This window comes from Lucilia cuprina, chromosome 4 (genome assembly GCF_022045245.1).
Source record: "Lucilia cuprina isolate Lc7/37 chromosome 4, ASM2204524v1, whole genome shotgun sequence".
Lineage (NCBI taxonomy): Eukaryota > Metazoa > Arthropoda > Insecta > Diptera > Calliphoridae > Lucilia > Lucilia cuprina.
Window position 1 is genome coordinate 15,775,905 of NC_060952.1, and position 23,400 is coordinate 15,799,304.

The window sequence follows — 23,400 nt, forward strand, 5'->3', positions numbered from 1 at the left end:
GTGGGTATAACAAGAAAAAAGATATAAAGCAGTAATATGTTGGTAATAAAGCTCATATTTGTTTGAGGGTGGTAATACAGTTTGACGGTGGTATTACAGTACAACGGTTAATATTTCTTTCTGCTACAGTTTATATTTGTTTGTGTGTATGTTATGTGTGACATGTGTGCAGAGATACAAAATAAATGAAAACTGTTTTTTAAAACATACTTGGTGAAGGGTATATAAGATTACTTGTTTAATTTAATTTTCATAAAACCATAATACCAATTTAAGTAAAAATAATATTTTTTAAAACGTCTGTGTCGTGCCACATATTTCCTATAAAAACCATAAATGTTTGCCACATTTTGTATCAAAGTAATTGTGCCACTTTCAATTTTAAATTAAATTTATAAAATTAAGTAAAAATAATATATTTAAAACATTTGTATATCTGTATATGGAATAAAATTCTAATAATTTAAAAACAGAACAATTAATAAGTATAAGTAAGTTTTAAATCCGTTTCATAGATTCCCCATAAAACCATACATTTTTGTCGTATTTTATATCAAAGAAATTGTGTCAGACCAAACCATTTTAAATTAATGAAAAATTGAAAAACAAGGAAAATCTGTTGTACTCACTCATTATTTAAATGCTGATGATGATGTTGATGCTGATGTTGTATTTGAGGAACATATTGATGTTGTGTGTTATTTTGTGTTTGCTGTGTTTGTTGATTATTACTATTATTATGGGAATGATGATGATGAGCATGTTGATGATGATAGTGAGATGATGATGAAGAATGCTGCTTCGATAATGATGAATGAGACTGACTGAGAGGTTGCGTTTGATGATGTTGTGGTGATTGCAATTTGGCAGCTGACCAGTCTTGAGATAGTTTTTGTGTTGCCACCGCTGTCGATTGGGTCTTGCCAGAAGAACACAATGATTCTAGAAAAGAGTAAAGGTAAATAAATCAATACTGTTTTTAAGGAACTACTTTCTAAATAAAATAGAATAAATGCATTGAAAAAAGTAGTTGGCATATTTACGTTGACTTTGGCGTTGTAGTTGTTGAAGATGTGGATCTTGTGTTACTGTTTGCGTTTGATGATGGCGTCTACGACATGAATCTAGACCAGCACGTGCTATAGTATAAGTTAAACCAGTTTCGGATGATGGAAATTCTTGTTGTGACCAAAGACCACTATTGGAAGGAGATAAAATAAAAACTGTATTTTACAATGCGTTTAAAAAGAGAGCAACTACAACAAGAAACATGTTTGTTTAGTGCTAATTATCTAGGAACATTGTTGGCATTATTGGAATATTTGTATGATTTTACAAGAGAAGCTTAGAATTGTTTACGCTTTGCTGTTGTTGGTACAACAATCATTGCATTTTTATTATTTGTTCATTTTGGAAATGAGGTTAAATTTTTACTAATATAGAAAGTACCGTTATTTTTTTATTAATTAAAGATTAATGATTATTATTGTTGTTGGAGTTAGAGTTGTTGTCACTGTTGCCAATGAACAACTTTTGCAATGAAACAAATAATTAAAACAACAATTCCAAGATTCTCTTTTTTTTTGTAATGATCAGTTTTTATTCTGAATTGTATAAATTACTAAATTTCTTTAAGAACTAAACGCTTAAGTTTAATTAAAAATGCTCTCATTTTTAGCAATAAGTGGGAAAGTGTAAAATCATCAGTCTGTTTTAATATAAAATTAAAATGTTCCTCTTAAAATCTAGTAATTAAAACGAAAAATTTAAATTTTTAAATTCTTTTACCGTTTTTGTCGCATACACATAAAACACATTGCTGTAAGGGCTGCTCCTATGCCGCAAAATGCAACTAGAACAATGGCTACTATTTCTAAACTACTCCAGAATGTTGCACTGTGAGTAGACTTGCGCGGCAATTGACCAAATTCTGCCAATTCTATAATACGTGGCATTGCCTTACTGGAATCCCAGGGACCATTGGGATTGTTTTGTAAAAGTTGTTGTTGTTGATGATGTTGTAGCGTGTCAAGTTGTATGGCAGCTAGAGATCTATAATTAATAAATATTTCATTGGGGTGTTGTAAGATATTTGTTAGTTTGATAATCAAACTTACTCTTGTAGCTGTTCCATTTCAACTACAGAATTCGAGCGATAATCGACGGCATAAATATAGGCATCGGTGCTATAAAATATTGAAATGTATAAATAAACATGTTTAAAACAAACATAATGATTTTTGAATTTGATATTAATTAGAAATAATTTACAATATTAAAAAATATAAAAATTTCAAAACCAATTTTAAAAAAATAAATAAACTCCATGATTCAAAAAATTACATATTGAATAAAAAAACTTTTTCTAACATTTAATATTTTTATATAAAATTTTAATATGAAATAATTTTCTATAAAAGATAATTTTATATCAAATAATTTAAATACTTAAATTTTTAAAAATTAACGTTTTGAAAATTTTAAAATAAAAATTTGATTAAATTAAACTTTCACACTTACGCCGGTTCCAAACCACCAATATGAGGTTCCAACAAACGCACTCTGACTTCCATACCAATGGCCTCACTTAGGCCCTGCATTAAAGCATCGATTTTCTTCTCCACGTCTACCGGTTTGCCCGCCACAACAATACGCACTTGTTTCTTTTCATCGATTATATAAACGAAAACATTTACAATACTACTGCGACCATCATCAGCTCCAGCACGATCTGTGGCCTTAACATCAAAACCATAAACACGATCATTGGAAGGTTCTATATTAGCAATCAAACGAATTTTGCCCGAAGTCTCATCAATACCAAAAAGATGTGAATGTTCATTGAGTAAACGATAACGTATTTCCGAATTCAGACCCAAATCAGGATCAATAGCTTCAACTCGAGTAATGGGATAACCAAATGTGGCTGAGCGTGGCACAACAGATATGATGGGCTGTCCGGATTGTTTAAATTTGGGAGCATTATCATTTTCATCTAGAATTTTTAACACCAAACGACATTCATTGTTCTCTAAACCCTCCAAACGTTCATCGATAACGGGATAGGATAAATGGGTATATGTTCTGGCCTCCCGATTTGGTTTCTCGCCTTTAAGACGCAATTGGTAATGATCATTTTGTTCACGATCGAATGATTTTAATGCATACAAAGTTGAAGTTTTAACATCAAATTCAAATAGTTCATGACTCTCTTCTTGGTGCTCTAAACCCTGCTCTACCCATAAGGACCAGCGTAAAGTTTCTGGATTAAAATCTTTAGTAAAGTTTATTTTTAAAAGTTCTGTAGGGGCTTCATTATTCTCCAATAGTTGTATTTCATAGTATTGATGTTGAAAAAAGGAAACATTTTGAAAATTTAAAACTTCCTCCATCTTAGGAGTGGTGGTTTCTATTATTGCTTGACCTTGCAGATTAACCAATACTATAGCCGTGGAGCTTAGAGAAGGACTGCCTAAATCTGCAGCTATGACCGTGACATTTAAATGTTCATAATCATTGTAACCTTTAAAATTGCTAATGGTGGTAATGGAACCTTCTCGGGAATCGATATGGAACACTGGTACACCATGACCTTCTTGATGGAGCAAAGAATACAACACTAAACCATTGCCATTACCTATGTAGTCCTTGTCTATGGCATTAACTTGTTTAACAAACATGCCCGGTTTGGTATTACGATCCAAGAAGGCTTTATACAGAGGCACCTTCATAGTTCTATCGGCCACATCGGGTATATATAACTCAGCCTTGGTAACATCATCGTAACCAATAAATTCAGGTTTATTGTCATTCAAATCTAAAACATTAACTTCTACCTCTACGTAGGTAGAGAGCCGGTATAACGGTTCAGCATTGTCTGTGGCTATGACTTGGAATGTATATTTGTCTCTGATTTCTCTATCCAAAGATGATATTATCTTAATGACACCCGATACGGGTTTAATTCTAAATGGCAAATCTGTTTCACTTAGAGAATACGAAATATTGGAGTTTTCGCCAAAATCCAAATCTACCGCTACCACTTGACCCAATACTGAATCTTTATAATCTCCCTCTTGGGTATCAAAACTATACCAAGATTTCTTAAAGACCGGAGCATGATTATTAACGTCTATTACCACAAAACGTAGACAGGTGGTGTCTTGAAGATTATCAATATCGGAGGCTGTGATATTTAGCATAATTTCAACGTTCGCTATTAGGGGATAGTTGACTAACACATCTCCCGTTAATTTGTCTATAGCAAAATATTTAATATTAAGATGTTTATTGCTTATTTGGACTTGTGTTAAACGATCTACATGTTCCGCAGTCACTTCATAGCGTATTTGGGCATTACGACCAAAATCTTCATCTGTGGCTGTAACTTGCAAAATTTTGGTTAATACTGGAGTATCCTCATAGACGGCAAATAAAGGGCATTTATTTAAAGGTAACATGGCTCTTGTTATCCTAGATCTAGCACGCATTCTAGATCTAGATCTTGGTCTCGCTGCTTGGCTATTATTGAAGCTACCTTCTGCGGTATGTAAACGGGGAGAGCCGGGCAAGAAATATGGAGGAATTACTATATTTGAAGATAAGGCAGACATGGTAGGCATAAGATTGGTTGATGATTCTACAAAATATATTTCCATATCATTGGTATATTCCCTAATTTCCACTTTGGAGTCTTTGAACACAGATATCCTCTCAAACATGGGAGCATTGTCATTAACATCTGCGATAAGAATATTCAAATTGGCATAAGAAGTTAGACCGCCGTTGTCAACAGCTAATATTTTGAGGGAGTAAATTTGTTCCTTTTCACGATCTAAAGGCTTAATGCCTGAGTAAGAAATTTTGAAAAAAGGTTGATTGTTCATTTTCACATTGATGGGTTTTAAATCGGTTTGCATTTCTAGATATCTAAAATCTTCTTTCCATTGTTCGGTTAAATTATAGACATCAAATATTTGTGGAGTATTTAAAACTGTGGCATTATCTTGATTTACCAGTTCCACTTTAAACATTTCACTATAGTCTCCTTGTAAAACAACTTTAAATTCAGCATTTTTGCCCAAATCTTTATCGGAAATAAGAACAGGCTTATTAAGGGCCACTTCCAAACCTCTTGCACTATTCTCCTTAATCAAACCCATATAACTGACATCCCCAAATTCGGGTGCATTATCATTGACATCATCTACTTTAATTTCCACTTGATAAATACCTGCACCACTCACCAAACCGGTAGTGTATTCCACTATAACTGTCAGGTCATATTTATCTTTTAGCTCTCGATCCAAACCGGTTAATGTTAGCAAAGTGCCATCCTCAGTTATGGTAATTTTATTAATAACTTCCTGCTGATTGGCTATAATATAGCGTAGTTTTATGTTATTATCCTGAACCAACCTTCTAGGCAAACGTTTGCGTATTTGTTGTCTTTGATTTCTGCTGCGAAATCGTGAATTGAGAGTAACATTGGTTTCTGCGGGGAGACTTCTATAGGATTCCAAATCATTGTTAACAATATTTATGCCATTTTTATACAACAACTGGCCAATTATGCCTCCGACTATGTTTTCTTCAATGTGGAATTTTATAATGTTCATGTTTATTTCCCTGAAAGGAAATGTTTTTATCAATAGATTATTTTTATCTTTACAATAAAGCATCACAACTTACTCTATAACTGGCCTAAGGGGAACACGAGCTTCAGGTTTTGCTACCACATGTATGGTAACATTTGTTATTAACACTCCCTCGTCGGTTAAATCGGGGGCCGGTACAGTAGTCAAAGGCTGTGAACTGCGCGACATTTTTAAAGGTTGTGTAGAGTTGGCAAAAAGCTATAAATAATAACGCTTTTGAAAATAAATTTCTTAGTTAAGGCTTTATCATAATAACTTACATAGTTAGCCACTGCTTCGAAATAATAAATTTTGCGAGTGAATTCTGACAATTCCCTGATAACTGTAATAATACCCGATCTTTCTTCTATGGCAAAGGGTACTCCTTCCGAATAGGTATGCAAAAGATCATACATAATTTCATCTTCACCCTCGTAAATAAGTGTAGTGCGCACCTGACCCACTGAAGTACCCAAAGGAGCACTAGCTCCCACCCAAAATTCATAGGGTGCCCCTATGAAATCTATAGCCTGATCATCAATGGTGGCATAAACTTCAATGGTTATAACAGCTAAAGAGAAACGTCTTTCGGAAGGATTTAAAGGCTAAAAAAATAATAGAATTGTGTCATAGTCTAGAAAAACCACGCTGGCAAATTTTACTAACCTGATCACTGGCCTCCACAAACACCGCTATTCTTCCCCTTCTCAATGGTCCAGCCACATAGATGGTACCATTTTTATTATCCAATCGAAAAGGTATGTAACCACTTTTCTTGGGTCTCTGTAGCTCATACAACAACATACCATTGGGTCCTTCATCGGGATCCAATGCCACAACTTGTCCTATCACATAACCCACTGTGGCTGTGATGGGCACTTTAAATTCGTACAAGTTTCCATGTTCAAACTTTGGCGTGTTATCATTTTGATCGAGCAGTGTTATTTCCACCTTAACTTTACTCGGTCCTGGTCTCTTAAGATTTATATCCTCCATGTATGAAGGTGTACGTTCCAGAGCCTCTACTTCAAGATGAACTGATTTCCGTTGTTCACGATCTAATAAACGATCATCGCGTACGGTAATCCAACCAGAACGTGAATCAATGCGAAAAGCTCCGCTAGCTTCAGGTTCCTCTCTGAGGTTATAGAGAAATTCGGCATTTTCTCCTTGATCACGATCGATAGCATTGACTTGAAGGACACTGAATCCGGTGGGTAAATTTTCCACAATGGAAATGTTGTAAAAATCAGCTTCAAATTCGGGAACATTGTCGTTAAGATCAAGGATTTCCACTTCGATTCTAAATGAAAAATGGAATAAAAATATTTTAAGTTTATTTTTTTTTGTAAATAAAAAAATCTGATTTTAATTTCAAAAAGCTTTAAATAAACTATTATTTTTATGGATCGATCCTGATGCTATTTTATATTAAAATTGTGTTGGATTGCAATACCGTGTATTGATATTGATAAAAACATAAGAAAGTTTTTCGGAACATGACCTTTTATGGGGGCTTGGGTCACATATGGACCCACAGAATTTATTAGAGTGTTTTTTTACATATTTAGATTATCGGAATGACAAAATTTAAAGTGGATATCAACCGATATAAAAAATTACTCACCTTGCCAAAGCCTTTTTCAAAGGATTATCCTTTTGTCTAGCTTCAATTTGCAAAACAAAAGTATTTCCCGGTAAACTTTCCTCTTCCAAATCGATTTCCTTTTGTAAATACATAATGCCATTATGAGGATTAACACGAAATAATTTCCGTTCATTGCCCGATATTATATCGTAAACTAAAGTAGCATTTAAAGAATCCTGATCAAAAGCCATTATAGGTGGATCAAAATACAAGGGAATTCTTATGGGCATGCCCTACAAAGAATAACAAAAAATAAATAAAAGAGGAACAAAAAATATTATCATTACAAAAACTCTTACCGTCATTGGATAAAATTCATTAATCTTAGTACGATACACACCCTCCGTAAATTTTGGCGGCAGATCATCAACATCTTTAACATTTATCGTAATAGTAGTATTAACCTGATTTGCTGGGGTGCCACGATCCCAGGCAAATAATGGTAGACTAAATAAACGTATGCCATTATCAAAATCCAATTCCTTTTTTAAAATCAACAAAGGTCTATGAGGACTTTTCAAGGCAAAATAAGGACTACCATCGGCTGACAATTGTTCGGGTACAGTAGACATACTAAAATGTACCTCCGAGTTAGGAGTATTCGGTTTATCACGATCAAATGCCTGTATACCCTCAAATACTATAGTGCCAGGTGGTGTATTCTCGTCTATATCCACTATATAGGGTGTATTTAGAAATTCTGGTTTATTATCATTAACATCTTCTATATACACTGTTACGGAAAGATAACTTCCCTCTTCTAATTTTTCATTTTTAGCCGCACATATTATGCGAAATTTTAATAGATTTTTTGGCACATCTCTGTCTACAAGATCTTCCAGAGATCTTGTTAGTGTTACTACCACTGAGGTGGTATTCAATTCATGTATGGCAAAATATTTATGATCTCCTGAATTATCGGCAGATTGTAGAGCAATTTTGGAACGTGGAAAGGCTTTAAGTGTTAGGATTTCTTTACCCGTTTCAGCATCTTCACGTAGACGTATGAAGCGTACACCTTCACTTTCCGCCGAGACGCCATCGTGAAAGGCACAGCCGGGATGACCTGTAACAGAAGAAAGCAAATTGGTTATAATTTATATAAAAAAAGAAATTGGGTATAAAATATGTTATAAATGCTTGTATAATTTTAAGACTTGTCAGTTCTTGTGTTTGGAAGATCGCTCCTCCGATCTTCCGATTTTAACCTATTTTTATAATCAAAATTTTAACATTGGGCCCCATGTTCTAGTATAGCAAAGTTCACATCAGAAAAAGGCAACCAGTTTTGGAAACCTAAGTAGATATGTTCCCTATTTATTCCTAAAATATTTTTCTAGACCCGGGCAAATGTGAACACTAACAAGTAATATTCTTCACCAAGTATGTTTTAAAAAACAGTTCTTGTTATACCCTACACCACTATAGTGGGGAGGGTATTATACGTTTGTGCTGATGTTTGTAACATACAAAAATATTGGTCCAATGCCCACCTTAAAGTATACCGATCGATTCAGAATCATTTTTTGAGTCGATTAAGACATGTCCGTCCATCCGTCCGTCTGTCCGGGTAGCTGGCTGGCTGTCCATGTAAACCTTGTGCGCAAGGTACAGGCCGCAATTTTCAAGATAATTTGATGAAATTTGGACCAAGCATGTTTTTTGGCACAAGGACGAAGCCTATTGAAAATGGTTGAAATCGGTCCATTATTTCACCTAGCCCCCATACAACCGTACCTCCCGTTTTGAACTTTTTATGCTATAATTACGTCAAATATTTTGCTATCTCTCTAAAAATTGGCACAAATAAGTTTTATATAAGTATAAATGATACTGCAGATTTTCGTAAGGATCGGCCTATATTTGACCCTAGCCCCCATACAAACCCTCCTTCAAAAAATGACTTAAACGTCTAAAATTGACTTGTAACCATTTGTATCGCAATGAAACTCAACAAAAATAACTGTTATTTAGAAATATATCCTTTTCCCAAATTTACCGAGGATCGGCCCATATTTGACCTATATAAAGCCTCATTTAGAAATTTTAGTTTTTTATCAATAAATGGCTTAAATATTTTGGAATTATGGTAATATTCAACATAAAAGTTTCTTTACAAAAAATAAAAATTTTATAAAAGTAAAAATTGTAAAAATATACTCATGGTGTAGGGTATCATATGGTCGGCCATGCCCGACTATACTTTCCTACTTGTTTATTTTGTATCTCTGCACACATGTCACACATAACATACACACAAACAAATATAAACTGTAGCAGAAAGAAATATTAACCGTTGTACTGTAATACCACCGTCAAACTGTATTACCACCCTCAAACAAATATGAGCTGTATTACCAACATATTACTGCTTTATCTCCTTGTTCTTGTTATACCCACTTACTTTCGTGAGAACAGAACAGCATGCATGCAAACATACAAAAAAATACACAGCTGAATAAAACCAAATGCTTTCCACACGCACATGTACATCTTTATCCAATTCACAGTGTTGTTGTTTTTTTTAACAAAGCATGAAAAAATGTGGTTTTTTTGATGAAATTTTCAGAGGTTGTCTCGAATTTTTCCTCATATCTCCGTTATTTATAGACCGATTTTTCTGATTTAAATAGCGATCTTCTCGAAAGAATGTCTAACTGAATTATTGAAGATTCGGATCTCGCCGATATCTGGGGACCTCTAAAAACTGATTTCAACAGACAGACAGACGGACATGGCTTAATCGACTCCGCTATCTATAAGGATCCAGAATATATATACTTTATAGGGTCGGAAAATTATATTATAGAAATTACAAACGGAATGACAAACTAACGAAGGTGAAGGGTATAAAAACGAGATTGTAAAATATTACATTTGAGGTATTTTCGCTATAATTTTGTGAGAATTGTAGGACTTTCCTTGCATATGTCCATGTCAATGAATTATTTCAAAAAAATGTCCATTATGCCACACAGTGCAATAAACTAAGTTTTTATTTTCGATGGAAATATAAGTTGCTTATTTAGGTTACTTTTAATTTTCACATAATCCACTTGTAATTTATAAAATTTTTCTTGTTATTTCAAAAAAATTACATATTAACAATAACAGTTTCCTGTTTCCCTTTTTCGAAATATTATTCCAATAATATTTACATAGTTAAATCATGTATACTGTGGTTATTATTGCATTATGCATTAAGCTTTTTTAAATAAGCTTGAGAAATTTTTTCGCTTTTAGAGCAAAATTATAAAAAAAAATTAAACGCATTTTCCAATTGCATGATATGAAGACATTAATAAGATTGTTTTTTTTATTTAAATTATAAATTAAATGGTGTTCTTTTGTTAAAGTGCAGAGAAAATACATTATATTGAAAAGTAAAACTTAAAACTTTTTCCTTTCTATCTAATTAAAGACAAGACCAGGAAAGGCTAAAAAAGAAATAGAAACAAATTTTAACAATTGTTAAAGAAAAGGATATACACACATATATACATTTATTCATAAATTGTTAATTATCTCTCGATTAATATCAGAATTAAGTTCTTTGGTAAAGCTTATAAATTGTTTATTAAATCACAAATTATTTACTAAAAATTTTCCAAAAATTTCTCTTTTAGTAAGAAAATAAAAACAAAAATTTCACCTACTTTTAACAAAATTTACCTTGGATTATTTTTTTTCGAGATTTCTTTAAAATATTTTAAAGAAAACTTTTTAAATTATAAAAAAATAATAACAAAAATCTGACAGATACAATAGCAACAGCATAAAAATAATCTCATAAAATATGCAACTATGGAAGTAAAATGAAACAAAAAATGGAAAAAAAATTATAATGCAATTTCTAAATACTCGTGTTACAACAACAATAACTGCAAGAAAAAAATCTTGAGAGTATTACTAATGAGAAAATTACACAGCTTAGATCAACACAACTCATTTCCAAACAACAAATAGACACTGAACTGCAATGATAAAATTCAGAAAAAAATCTTAATAATAATCATCGTGGTAATCTGTCAAATTAAAAAAAAAAAACTATTCTTGGCAATAGTACTGAGAAACAAAATTTAACAAATTATATCGCACTTTATAAACTACTGGTGATATTAAAAGGAGAATACTCGCAAATATTAGGGGGCTTACTTCTAATATACATATTTAATATTACGCGAATTTGGACATTCTATGATACTTAAAATTTTAATACTTATTAAATTTATAAAATTTAATTTCCACCATGACCATCATTCTGGAAGAGTATAGACTTCGACTCTAAATAACTGCTCATCCTTTGAGGCTATGAACGATTTAGTCCACTTTCAGATACTTCGTTTTGAAGTGAAACGTCTCACGGTTAGGACTGTAAGGCTTTTAATCCCTACTACTAAATAGTTTTTTAAATGATATTAACCTCCAAATTCGAGGCGTTTTGTGTCCAAAGCTCTCTTTTAATTTATCACTTGCGCTCAATACAAGGATCAATGTACAGAGCATATATTTGCAATGGCGCCTTAATTATTTGTAATGGCTACAATTCTTGATCTTCAAACATTTTTGAACCACAAAAAACCTTTCTCGACATTGAAACGGAATTTTGGTGGGAATCAGTGTGATTCTGTACCATCTTCTCAAATTTATGTATTATATTTATATTTTTGTCTTTTCATTAAAATCGTCTTTGCGGCAACATTGTAATCTTTGTCGATAGTTAAGTGGCACTTCTCTCACTAAGGCTGGATTGCCTGCCCGAAATTACCCTGGTTTAGGTACCTACGCATAGAAACTATTTTGGTAATAAACATGGAGATGAGTTTGTTAGATCGGGATCGTCTATTGATATTTCCAACACCAGTTTTTGGAGCAACTCCGTTAGGTTTTATCAAGAGCAGTATCCTCAGATTATAACATAGACACATGTAAAGGGGCCAAGATAATATAGCCCTCCTTCAATGAGAAACACACGAGACATCTCAATAACTGAAGAAGGAGGGACTTATCGAGGCTGATATTAGAAACAATAGGACAGTGGGCAGGCAGACATTCAAGTCGCCTTGGGCTCCTCAAAACAGAGAAAAGGAAGACAAGCTCTTCCACCTTCTCTGTAAATGCCCTGCTTTGGCCGCAAAGAGAAACCGCTTTCTTTGCAGTTACTTCATATCTAACCTTGGCGGAATATCTGGGTGTAAGCTTAATGACATTCGCACCTCTACAGGCTGGATTTAATTAAAAAAACTACATCTAACGAGTGAAGTGGTCCGGTTAAAACGGAGTTTCTTAAACTCTACTTGACAGTTCGCGTGCAGTGAACTACCACGTTAACCAACCATTGCTCTAAGATCTACAAACGTATGTATATATGTAATAGGATCTTGCTATGTTTGTCCGTCTGTTTGTTGAAAATACAATGTAATGAAAAACTTAATAATTTTATAAAATGTTGTAAAAACAATTTGTTATATTCTATAATGATGTTATTAAACAAATATTTTTTGTAATTTTAGACTAAAAGTTGTAAAAAGTATTTCATTAATTATAAAAAATATAATTTTTTTAAATTGGAACAAATATGTATTTAACCATTTTATGTTCGTAAAACAAATTATAAATTTTCCCAGATTTTATGAAAAAGATTGTTATAGTTTTGGAAATCATAAGGAAATTAATTTTACTGTGTAATAGTAATAAAATTGTTTTATTATATTAAATAAATACACTAAAAAATAATTGAGTTACAAAAATAATTTCTAAATTTCATTATGACTAAATAAAATTATTATTGTAAAAAAAAAACAATATTCCGTAAAAAAATCAGTTACGAAAGGTTTTCGTACTTGTAAAATTGATTGGTTTGAATAATTTTGTATTACATATGAAATTTTCGTAAAAATTATGAATTTTATTTTCGTGAAATCATGCAAAGATTTAAACTAACATTTTTCTGTAAAGACAACATCATGAGGAAATTGTTTACATTTCTATTTCTATTTTAAACTTTTAAACATTTCCGTTATTAACTTCCACATACATATGTATTAAATCTTAAAATCTCAGGACCACCCTACTACCTACTTATAAATATTTATAACATATTTTGTTAACATTATTATTGTGATTATAATTTTCTTAAAACTACATAAAAATTTGCAATTGGAAGCAATTCAATATTTACAAACGGATGCAACTTCTTTTAAGCAAAAAAAAAAAAAAAAACACAAATAGACTTTTAAATTAATTATGTCATGAGGGTGGGAAAAATTTATTTGAAATACAATAATCAACAACAATGAAACACATGAATATTTTTATATTTCACAAAACTGCAAGCCAGTCTGTTAGTTTAAAGAAGACAACATGTAAAAAAATGTTGCCTTCCCAAAAAACAAATAAAAAAACTAAGTAAAAGAAAACATTGTCTGCATTTGAAATGCAGATGCTCTGTTGTTTGTTTGCATTGTTTTAAACAAGTGTTGCAATCATCGTCATCCAAATACTAGGCATCAAGTTTAATGGAATTACAGATAGTAATAATAACAAATGCAGTTGGCAGTCGGGCTGCTGGTAAAAAAAAAATAATTTCTTTATTATCATTAGTGGGTGGTTAGAAAGTTTTTTTGTTTAGGAAAAAATTTCTTATTTTGAATTTTTTCCCTTCAGCAAAAATAGTTTATTTCAATGTTTTTCTTCTTGTTTTATCAAAGGCAAGGAAAAAGTTAAAATTGTTTTTATTGCTATAAAAAAATTAATTTTTATTTTTTTCCAAATTGTGCGACGAATACGATTTTATTTGCCAGATATTCGCACGATCTTAGATATATGCTGTTAAAAATTACATTGTTTTCACTTCATTTGTATTGTAAAAAAATGAAATTAAAAAAAAATATAAAAATCTGTCTGAGTTGGGAAACTCTTTCGCTTTTTAAGCGAAATTAATACTAAAAAACAAACCAAAGAAATCATAATAAAAAACGCATTTTCTCAATTGCATGATAGGAAGACATACATGCATAAAAATGCGGTATGTTTTTATTTAAATTTTAATATTATATGTTGTTCTTTTGTTAAAATACGGAAAAAGTGCATCAATTATGTTTAAAAGTAAAATTTTTTAAAATATACAGAACAAGTAACAAGCTAAGCTTACAAATTAAAAAAAAAAAAATACTTTTTTACTTTTAAAGTTAATCAGCTTAAAGCCGAAATATATTCACATGTTTATACAATGGTTTTCATTTACCTTTGTAAATTAAGAACTGAATAAAAAATATATGAATAAAATTGAAGCAATTTTTTTTTAAAAAATTAAAAAATAAAAGGTATTAAAATTTTGTTTTTGGTCAAAAAAGTATCAAATTATCTTGAAAATTGCGACTTATAGTTCCATTACAAGTTTAACATGGACGGACAGACAGACAGACGGACGGACGGAAATGGCATCATCTACAAACTTTAAGATATTTATAGTAGTTAATTCAAGATCAGACTAGGAATGAAAGTGTTGTAGAGATGTTCAAGGACTGTCTACCAACAAATTATAAAACGATGAGGAAAATTGGCTATAAACAGAAGCATTAAAAAAGGAAGAAAATATAAACTCTATATAATCTAAAGTTAAGCGATAGAGGTAACACTTTGAAATATCCAGTGACATCTAGGACAAGGAAAGTACGGATATTTCGATAACTCAATCATTCAATGCAAAACAGAATAATCTTCGATATTCCGGATGTAGACGAATGAACATTCGTTATTTTAGTGTTTAAAAGGAACAATCCCCAGGAGAGGCCAACATTTCCCCCGGAGAGGCCAACAATTCCCCAGGAGAGGGCAACAATGCCCATGCCTCAGCGAACCAAAAGGGCACTTATAAAACTGCCAAAAAAGGTAATGTTATAATGAATGGGGCGATCCACGTTAGGGATAATCATAATTGAGAGATTATATGTATATCAATAGGGCTGCAGCGCATCTCTCTCTCTTGCTTTTCGCAATTGTGTTGGATGAGCTCATGCTAAAATAAAGATGATATATGCTAACTATTCCCTAAAATCGACGACATGCAAAGCAAGTTAATTGACCTGGTTACATTACCCAGAAATATGATCCTAGAAATAAGTATTGACAAAACAAAGGCCATGTGTAAAGACAACAATGGGCCATGTGATTAGCAAAGGAGCATGTAACAGGCCTGATTACATTAAAGGTTTCTGAACTCTTAGCAAGAATTAGAGAGGACTCAATAACGCAGAATCGTTGTCAGTTCCAAAGGTGACAACTAAAAATAAAAAATCTTTGGCCTTAACAAGAAAGTAGAACAAGTATAGTCTATAAACATGAGTTGTAAAATTAGTAATGAATGAAATTTAATAAACAATAAACAAAAAGCATTAACACAATTTAAAAATTAGATTTCTTAAAATCAATTAAATATATATTTTCATGCATATCATACTATAAAAATTCTATAAATTTATTGATAATTTTTCTAAATTTGCATGGCAATTTCAACCTAGATTATTTTTTCAAACTTTATTCCCCTAACCTCTTTCTTTTCATACTACTAACATCAATCTTAAGAAATCTTGTATAAACAAAAACTAGATCAACAATATTTTAGTTATTTTTAAAACAATAATCAAGTTTGCAGCTACATCTTTCAAATACGATGTATAAAATAATCAATATATTAATAATCTTAATTTCAAAGCAAAAACCAAACCAGACACATAACAAATCAGCCAATTGAGGACAGAGCAGCCTTTGTAAACCTCTCAGGAATGTTAACTAATAAAGATACTAAAAATGAAGACACAAACATCAATAACTGTCATTGAATTCTTATACATAAGTTCTAAATAAAAGTTTCTTGATAACATTTGAAATATTATATTAAAAAAAACTTGTTCCTTCGCTAAACATTCATTCATAACCTTTAAACATTTAGTCATCGTCATCTGACTTAATGTCTGTATTTAAATCTGTTTGTATACGAAAATAATAAAAAAAAAATCAGGAAGGATTTCTGTTATAAAAATTACAACTTAAGGCGTTAATTATACGAAAAATTATTAACCACCAAATTATCCATCAGAGACACAAACAAGTAAAAGGCCCCAAACATGTTCATTTATTACCACTCTGCGGCGTGTGTGTTTCTGCTATATTTATGATTTGCAACAAGTTTTGGTAGACAAACCAAAATCCAAAGATACCAAATAGAAAAACTATTATTTCAAACATTTATAATTGTGTTTTTCTATGATTTAATAGAGACTAGAAAAACCAGAAGCGGTACATGACAACACACTCTGCAGCTGATGATGATGATTATGATGATCATCATCATCGTCACAATCCCGATTTAATATAATGGATTTGAAAAGCTTGTAAATAGAAAGAAGGAAAAAAAGTAACGATTGAAAAGCACTTTACTAAGAGAGTGCATCTTATATGAACAGTGGTATAAGTAAATAATAAGAGATTATTAAAAATATTTTTAAAAAAAATTCTATATTATTTAGTATTCTATAGCTACATATACACGGTTGTTAGATTTTACAATGTTATCACAAAAATGTTCAGTCAATTTATAATTTTTGTCTTGCAAAATTGTTAGAAACAACCAAAATCGAAAAAAATTGTAAGCTTATACGATTGTAAGACATTTTCAGAACATTTTACTGCCAACGTTATAAGATCTCACAACTGTCTTTTGAACTTTATTGCGATTCTTAAGTATTTACTTTAGTTCCGAAATACATTTTTTTTTATCATTTGTTGGCAACTATATTTCTTTCTTTCTTGCTTAAAACAATACAACTTTTGAACTGCTTTTTTGTAATAACTTACTAAAGCCCTTCTTTGTAAATGGTAAGTATTTGTTCTAAAGATCATCTTCGCGTTAAAATTATAAGCACAAACATGGTTATAACTTGTACTTACTCATTAACTTATTTTAACTATTTTGAAAAATTATTTCTAATCTTAATAATTTCCAAAAAAATATTTTTGAAAAATCATAAAAAACTGTTCTAATAGAGTTAAATACATACAAATATGATCTCAATAGTTTACAGAACCAGTGTCGAAGGTGAGAATTTCGAAATATATATTCCTTCTGGAATTATTTGAGCAATTAAGTAGTATTTTTTGTTTTTAACTATTTTCAATATTTAATACATTTCAGTCACGTTTTTAAATCAATCAATCTTCGAACACAATTTTGAAAACCGCTAATTTTAAAAGTTTTTAAGTTGACAAATTTTTTCGCATCATTTCATTAATTAAACAAATTTTGTTTTTTTAGTAGAATTCTTAAAAAATATGTAATAATGTCAAATGAATGAAATTTAGCTGTAAAATTATTTAACGATCAAATGATTAATTAATAAGAATAATAAAAACAAAATATCTTAAGGCATATATTTGGTTTTAGCTAATTAGAATGTTATTTGTTTTTATTTCCAACTAAAAGATCATTATGCAAATTAATGTTAAAGACTAACCAAACCAGTAGAAAATTTTAACGGCTACATTATATTTTAATAAAATTTTAAATTTTGTTTTCGTAATATAGAACTAATTTTGATCAGTTCTAATGAATGAAAATGGTATATACACATAAGAGTGTCCCGAGGAACGCCATTTTTAAAAATTCCATGTAGAAATCGATTAATGTACTGAAAAATTCCATTATTTTGAGCTGATTAACAATAAACAAAATAATTTTTAATGGGTTGGATAGGTGTATTACTTTCGTTTTTTATCAAAATTTGGCCTCCGGTAGGTTAGTGGTTAGTGTTCTAACCTGGTAGACCGGAGGTGGTGGGTTCGATTCCCACCGGCGGCACTGGTTAAGGAGCGCACAACAGGCCCGATAGAGACCTGGGTGTATTTCTTCGGATTTGATGTGTATACATCCTCCTTTCAAACTTTTTATTTTAAGATTATACAGAAAAATTATTTATTTTAAGATTATACAGAAAAATTAAAAAAAAATGGTTTGGCTTTTGGTTTGGTCAATTTTTGTATTACACTTATACTACACTAAAGGTCGTTTTGCGGGCCATGAATAGTCTAAAAAATGTATTTATTTTTCCCATGTTAAGCTTAAAATTACGGAATTTTTGAGACCCATTACAAAAAGATTGCAGAATTTTTTTTAGCATATTGTACTGAGATCAATATTTTTAATCGCTGTTAGGGAACTGAAGGCTTTTTAAAAAAAATGTTTTTTATTTCTCTCGTATTTAGTACATTAATACGCATCGTTTGAGAGGTATTCCTTCAAAAGAATGTAGTGATTTTCTACCAATCGGAAGAAAATGTCGTTAAATGATTTGATTGATAACTATAAATGCTGCGGTTTACCCTCCTTTCGAAATTAACTTCCAAATATTATTAAAAAATTATGAATATTTGTTTGAGAATGGCTTTAGAAAATCGATTTTACGAGAATGGTTATGGCACCAAGATTACCTGTGAAAAAGTATTTTGTTATCAGAACACTACTGGCTACTACGTAGTGATAGTTATAACCCTAATATGTATTTTAAAGTTTAAGCACAAGCAAGTTCAATTGTATCCCGATAAAATTATTAGGTAAGAAAATATGTGCGAAATAGATCTTGGTAAAAAAGCATGTGAAAAAATTTTTCGAATTATCTTAAAATAGAAAGCAAATTTTCAGTCTTAATATTCTACTCATTAAAAAATAGGACAAAAATGATTATTTTTCGTGAAATTGGTTGATTTCTTTTGTTTACTGAAAATTTCATGTATACACTTTGTTAAATATAAAATGAATATTTCTTGTTATTATATTGTATTATCTATAACCACTGATCGTGTTGGAGATTGTTAATAATAATAAGTTATGAAAATAGAATTAATTCTAAAATGCTTCGGAATTTCTTTATTAAATAATTTTTCGATATTTTTTTAAAGAATTTTTTTTTTTGAAAAGTTTTTATAAAAACCCCTATTCTGATGTATTGTAGCAGATCATAGTTTCTGTTGGGAATCGAACCCACGAACCATAAAAACGCAATCATTCCTATTCTGAATTTTGATTACGCATTCAGTTAGTATTCCAGCAAAATACGGAATCGTAAGAAAAAAGAAGCAATTTCATTTTATTTTAATGCTTTATGATTGAGTATATTCTGTACTACGATCATAACGTCGTTTTTATAAGTCTTTTTTGGGAAAGAGCTACAAATCGAAAGAATTATACCAAAAGTTGCCAAACGTAGAAAATTCCAATTCCAAGTGATATAATTTTTTTTTTTTTTTTGAAAAAAATCAGAACTTTTTGAAAAATTTACAAAAATTATAATTACCATTTTTTTTTCTAACAAGGGCATTTTCACAATTTTCTCAAGTTTTCCATAAAAAGATAATTTAATAATTTTTTTTTAATATTTTTTAAAAGAAGTTTTTTATAACATATTGTGAAACTTAGTCTTACATATTTTTTGAAAACTAAAATATAAAAAATACTGATTTTAAAATTAAATACGCATTCAATTCCTCGCTTTGAAAAAGAAAAAATAAGAAAAATAATCACTTTTATTCAAAACTAAACTTTAGTTTATGTGTTAAAAACTAAGGCATTTAATGGAACAGAATATAATTAAATTTATTTAAAAATATATTCCATGAAGCAAGATCAAATCCGTTTTTTTTTTTTTTAAATGTTAAGTAAACATTTGATCAAAATTATGTGACATGTCTTTGACGACATGAGTTTAAAATATATTTATTATTTGTTTCGATATTATTATTTTACATTTTATAAAATAAATTTAATTTAAAAGTTTGTCTGATAAACCTTTAAAAAATTGTTATGAATAAGACCTTAAAAGTATAATAAATTGCTTTTAAATGTATTTATTACAAAAAATAACAACAGAATGGTTTATCATAAGATATTAGGACATAAATATTTATATTCTCAGAAAAAGTATTCCTACTTTTCATTCTCAAGACCCCACTGTGAAACAAGTACACATACGTCAGAGTATTAAACGAAAAACGGGGTTATTTAACGGATCATTTTAAACAAACATTTATACACTTTAGAAAAAAACAAAAGACTTAAGTGACAAACATGTTTGCAATAAAAAACTAATAAACACACACACACGTAGCAGGCAACTACCGGCCAACCTGGAGTACGTTGTCTAAATGATTATATTTTGGTGTTGTCAGTTATCGTTGCTAAATGTAACTCATCATAGATTTCGTGGAACTAAACTAACAAACAGCATAAACATGAACAAGTCCATTTTGGTCAATAAAATACATTTATGTGGAATTAAAGAAATGAGTGAATGCCACGGATGAGGCAATAGTTAATAGGCGAACATAATATGAACTTTTTCCACTACTATTTTTTATAAATTATGACAGCAGCACTTGTACATACATATAATAAACTTACTATAAATTTAAGTAACTGTAAATAAAATCAATGAAAAATGTTATATTTGAACTTGCCTATTGCAGTGTGCAAATGATGCAGTATTAACAGCCAAATCAATGAAAAACTAAAAAAGCATAAACAATTTTGAGATTTAAAATCCACATGCAGGAGATGTAAAATCATTTTTTGTTTTATTTTGTTATTGCTAAAAATTTGCGACTTAAGTTGCAGTTGAAATATTACGTTGCGTTTGTTGCAAATGCAACCATTTGGCAAACCACAAGTTTATGGTTTTAAGGTCGTTGAGCTGATGTTGTTGTAATATTATTTTTTTGGTCAGCAGCTGCAGTTTCTTATTGTAAATCCTTTAAAAGGTAAAGTGGGTTAATAAACTTGACCCACACACTTCAAACATGTAACAACAACATTTTGTTTGTGAATTTTTCAAGGCACTTCTTTAATAAAACTTTGTTTTGTTATTTTGTTATTTTTTTAATTTTTTTATTTATTTATATTTTATTACTTTTTCTTTTTTTTAACAATCTTTGTTTTTTTGTATTGAAATATAACTATTTTGGTTTTCTTTTATAATATTTTGTGTCAAATCTTTTCTATTATGTTTCTTTTTTCTTATTTTTACCGCTTAACACTTGCAACACGAACCGCATTCAAACATCAACTGGAGTCTTGTTTTAGTTGCAAAGATGTTTCAAGCGCGACTTTTAGTTTTTTGTTTAGTTTTTCCTCTAAACAACAATATAACCAGAGAACTTGTTAAGACCATAAAAATTTACAAGCATGTGTATAGTGTAAGAAATATATAAACTAACAAGTCTTTTAAAATTAGACACCCAATGGGAAATGTTATGAACTTTCCTTGAGTGAGTTGCTGTTTTTACCGAGCGAGTCCCCAAGTGGCGAATAGAGGGGAGAAGAATATATTTTAGGGTTTCACTTCAGTGCCGACTAGGGTTCTATAAGTCGACTTTCGAGTAATCGAACATTCGACTTTTTGTCGAAAAATAGAAGAAGTCGAAAAAAATGTTGGAAAAATGTTGGAAAAAGTCGGAAAAATTTGGAAAAATTGGAAAACTCGAATTTAAAAGTAAAAAAGGGTCAAAATGTTTTTAAAAATGGGGAAAAAATCAAAAAATTTAAAATATGTAGTCGGAAAAAATCGAAATAAGTAAAAAAATAATCAAAAAAGTCGAAAATAGTTAAAAAGTCCAAAAACTCGTAAAAAGCCGAAAACTCAAAAATAGTTGAAAAAAGTCAAAAATAGTAGAAAATTTTAAAAAATTGGGAAAAAAGTCAAAAACTCTAAAATAGTCGGAAAAACTCCAAAAAGTAAAAAAAGTCGGAAAAAGTCGAAAAGTCGACTATTTATAAAATACTTGAAGTCGAAAAGTTTAAAAATCGACTTTTAACTAAATGAAAAAAGTATATCGATAAAAAAAAAAACGATCGAGCTTGTCAGCTAAAGCAACTTCGAAGGAATGGGGTCCATATATACGCCGATGAAGATCTAGATACTGAAAATTGGAAACCAAAATAAGCAAGTGAAAACAACGAGACAATCTCATACACATATGAAATGCTAGAAATCCGACATACACATTGGAAATTTCATGTCAAGTGACCCAACTAAAAATAATCGTTTTTGACGAGATTTGCAGTAAAGTTAGTACTCTTGTGTAGTAGACACAAATTTTCAGCTCTATCGGTCAAGAACTGCCGGACTTAGATGAGCAATTTTATTCATACAGGGGGTTTTTCCATTAAGTGTAAATTTGGTACTAGAATAAATTGTCCGAAGGAGTTCAGACAACTTTTTCTTCAATTTACCCATTTTTTAAATTTTTTTTTTTTAATTTCAAAATGGGCCCTTTGTTTCTGGCCTACTATCCTATAGTACTAACCTTGGTGCAGATTACATCCAAATAAAAAGGCATCGATTTTTAAAGTTGTGACACTTGACACGAAATTCCCCATATATCTTTTGTTACAATTTATCATCCTCGAAACACGGAGCAAATTTTAATGATTAGTAGTTTTTACATACATTAAGCTCAAAAGCCCTACTTGGGGGCAACGATTGCATCAATGCTATAGAAAACAATGGATCAATTTTAACAATTCTCAATAGGCTTGGTCCTTGGCTGAAAAGAAAAACTTGTGCCAAATATTATCAAATTAAATCGACCCAGAAAGTGATTCTGAGTCGATTGGTATACTTCAAGATGGGCATAGGACCAATATTTTTGGATGTTACAAGCACCAGCACAAACGCATATAGTGGTATAGGGTATAAACTGTACTAAACACATTTGGAGTATTAAAATATTATACATATTAAAGATGATTCATAAGGCGTATTTGTTCAATATTTTGAACAAAGTTAAAACCCATAAATAAATTATTTACACTTTAAAAATAAGCATAAAACTAATTTTATGATAATAAATTTTTTAAGCCAAACTATAGCATTTTCCAATGGGGTTCTTTAAAAAATAAAACTTACCAATTGTTTCCAACAAACTAGTACATTTAAAACACCGCTGAGCGTATGTGTAGAAATATTGTCTAAGAAGACTTGTTTTCTTTACTTTATTAAAAACAATTTCTAAGACTTTATGCTGGGAAATTGCATTAATATATATTTTTTTCTATTTCTTAAAGAA

General features: G+C 30.4%; 1 protein-coding gene across 4 annotated transcripts in view; it reads right to left on the reverse strand.

Moving 5' to 3' along the window:
• The window catches only part of LOC111690758 (cadherin-89D), a 104,875-nt gene extending 83,467 nt beyond the window's left edge, over positions 1 to 21,408 (reverse strand). For 2 of the 4 annotated variants that reach the window (XM_046949350.1, XM_046949351.1), the window contains exons 1-11: positions 20,794 to 21,406; positions 7,584 to 8,350; positions 7,264 to 7,517; positions 6,303 to 6,939; positions 5,918 to 6,241; positions 5,692 to 5,855; positions 2,521 to 5,628; positions 2,118 to 2,186; positions 1,789 to 2,052; positions 1,044 to 1,198; positions 630 to 942 (exon numbers count right to left, since the gene is read on the reverse strand). In XM_046949350.1, coding sequence (XP_046805306.1) covers positions 630 to 942; positions 1,044 to 1,198; positions 1,789 to 2,052; positions 2,118 to 2,186; positions 2,521 to 5,628; positions 5,692 to 5,855; positions 5,918 to 6,241; positions 6,303 to 6,939; positions 7,264 to 7,517; positions 7,584 to 8,350; positions 20,794 to 20,902 — 6,164 coding nt within the window. In that variant the 5' untranslated portion in view covers positions 20,903 to 21,406. Of the gene's footprint in view, positions 1 to 629; positions 943 to 1,043; positions 1,199 to 1,562; positions 1,709 to 1,788; positions 2,053 to 2,117; positions 2,187 to 2,520; positions 5,629 to 5,691; positions 5,856 to 5,917; positions 6,242 to 6,302; positions 6,940 to 7,263; positions 7,518 to 7,583; positions 8,351 to 20,793 lie in introns of those variants that run through there. The other 2 variants (XM_046949349.1, XM_046949352.1) reach the window with 2 other exon arrangements.
• Positions 21,409 to 23,400: the final 1,992 nt, after the last annotated feature.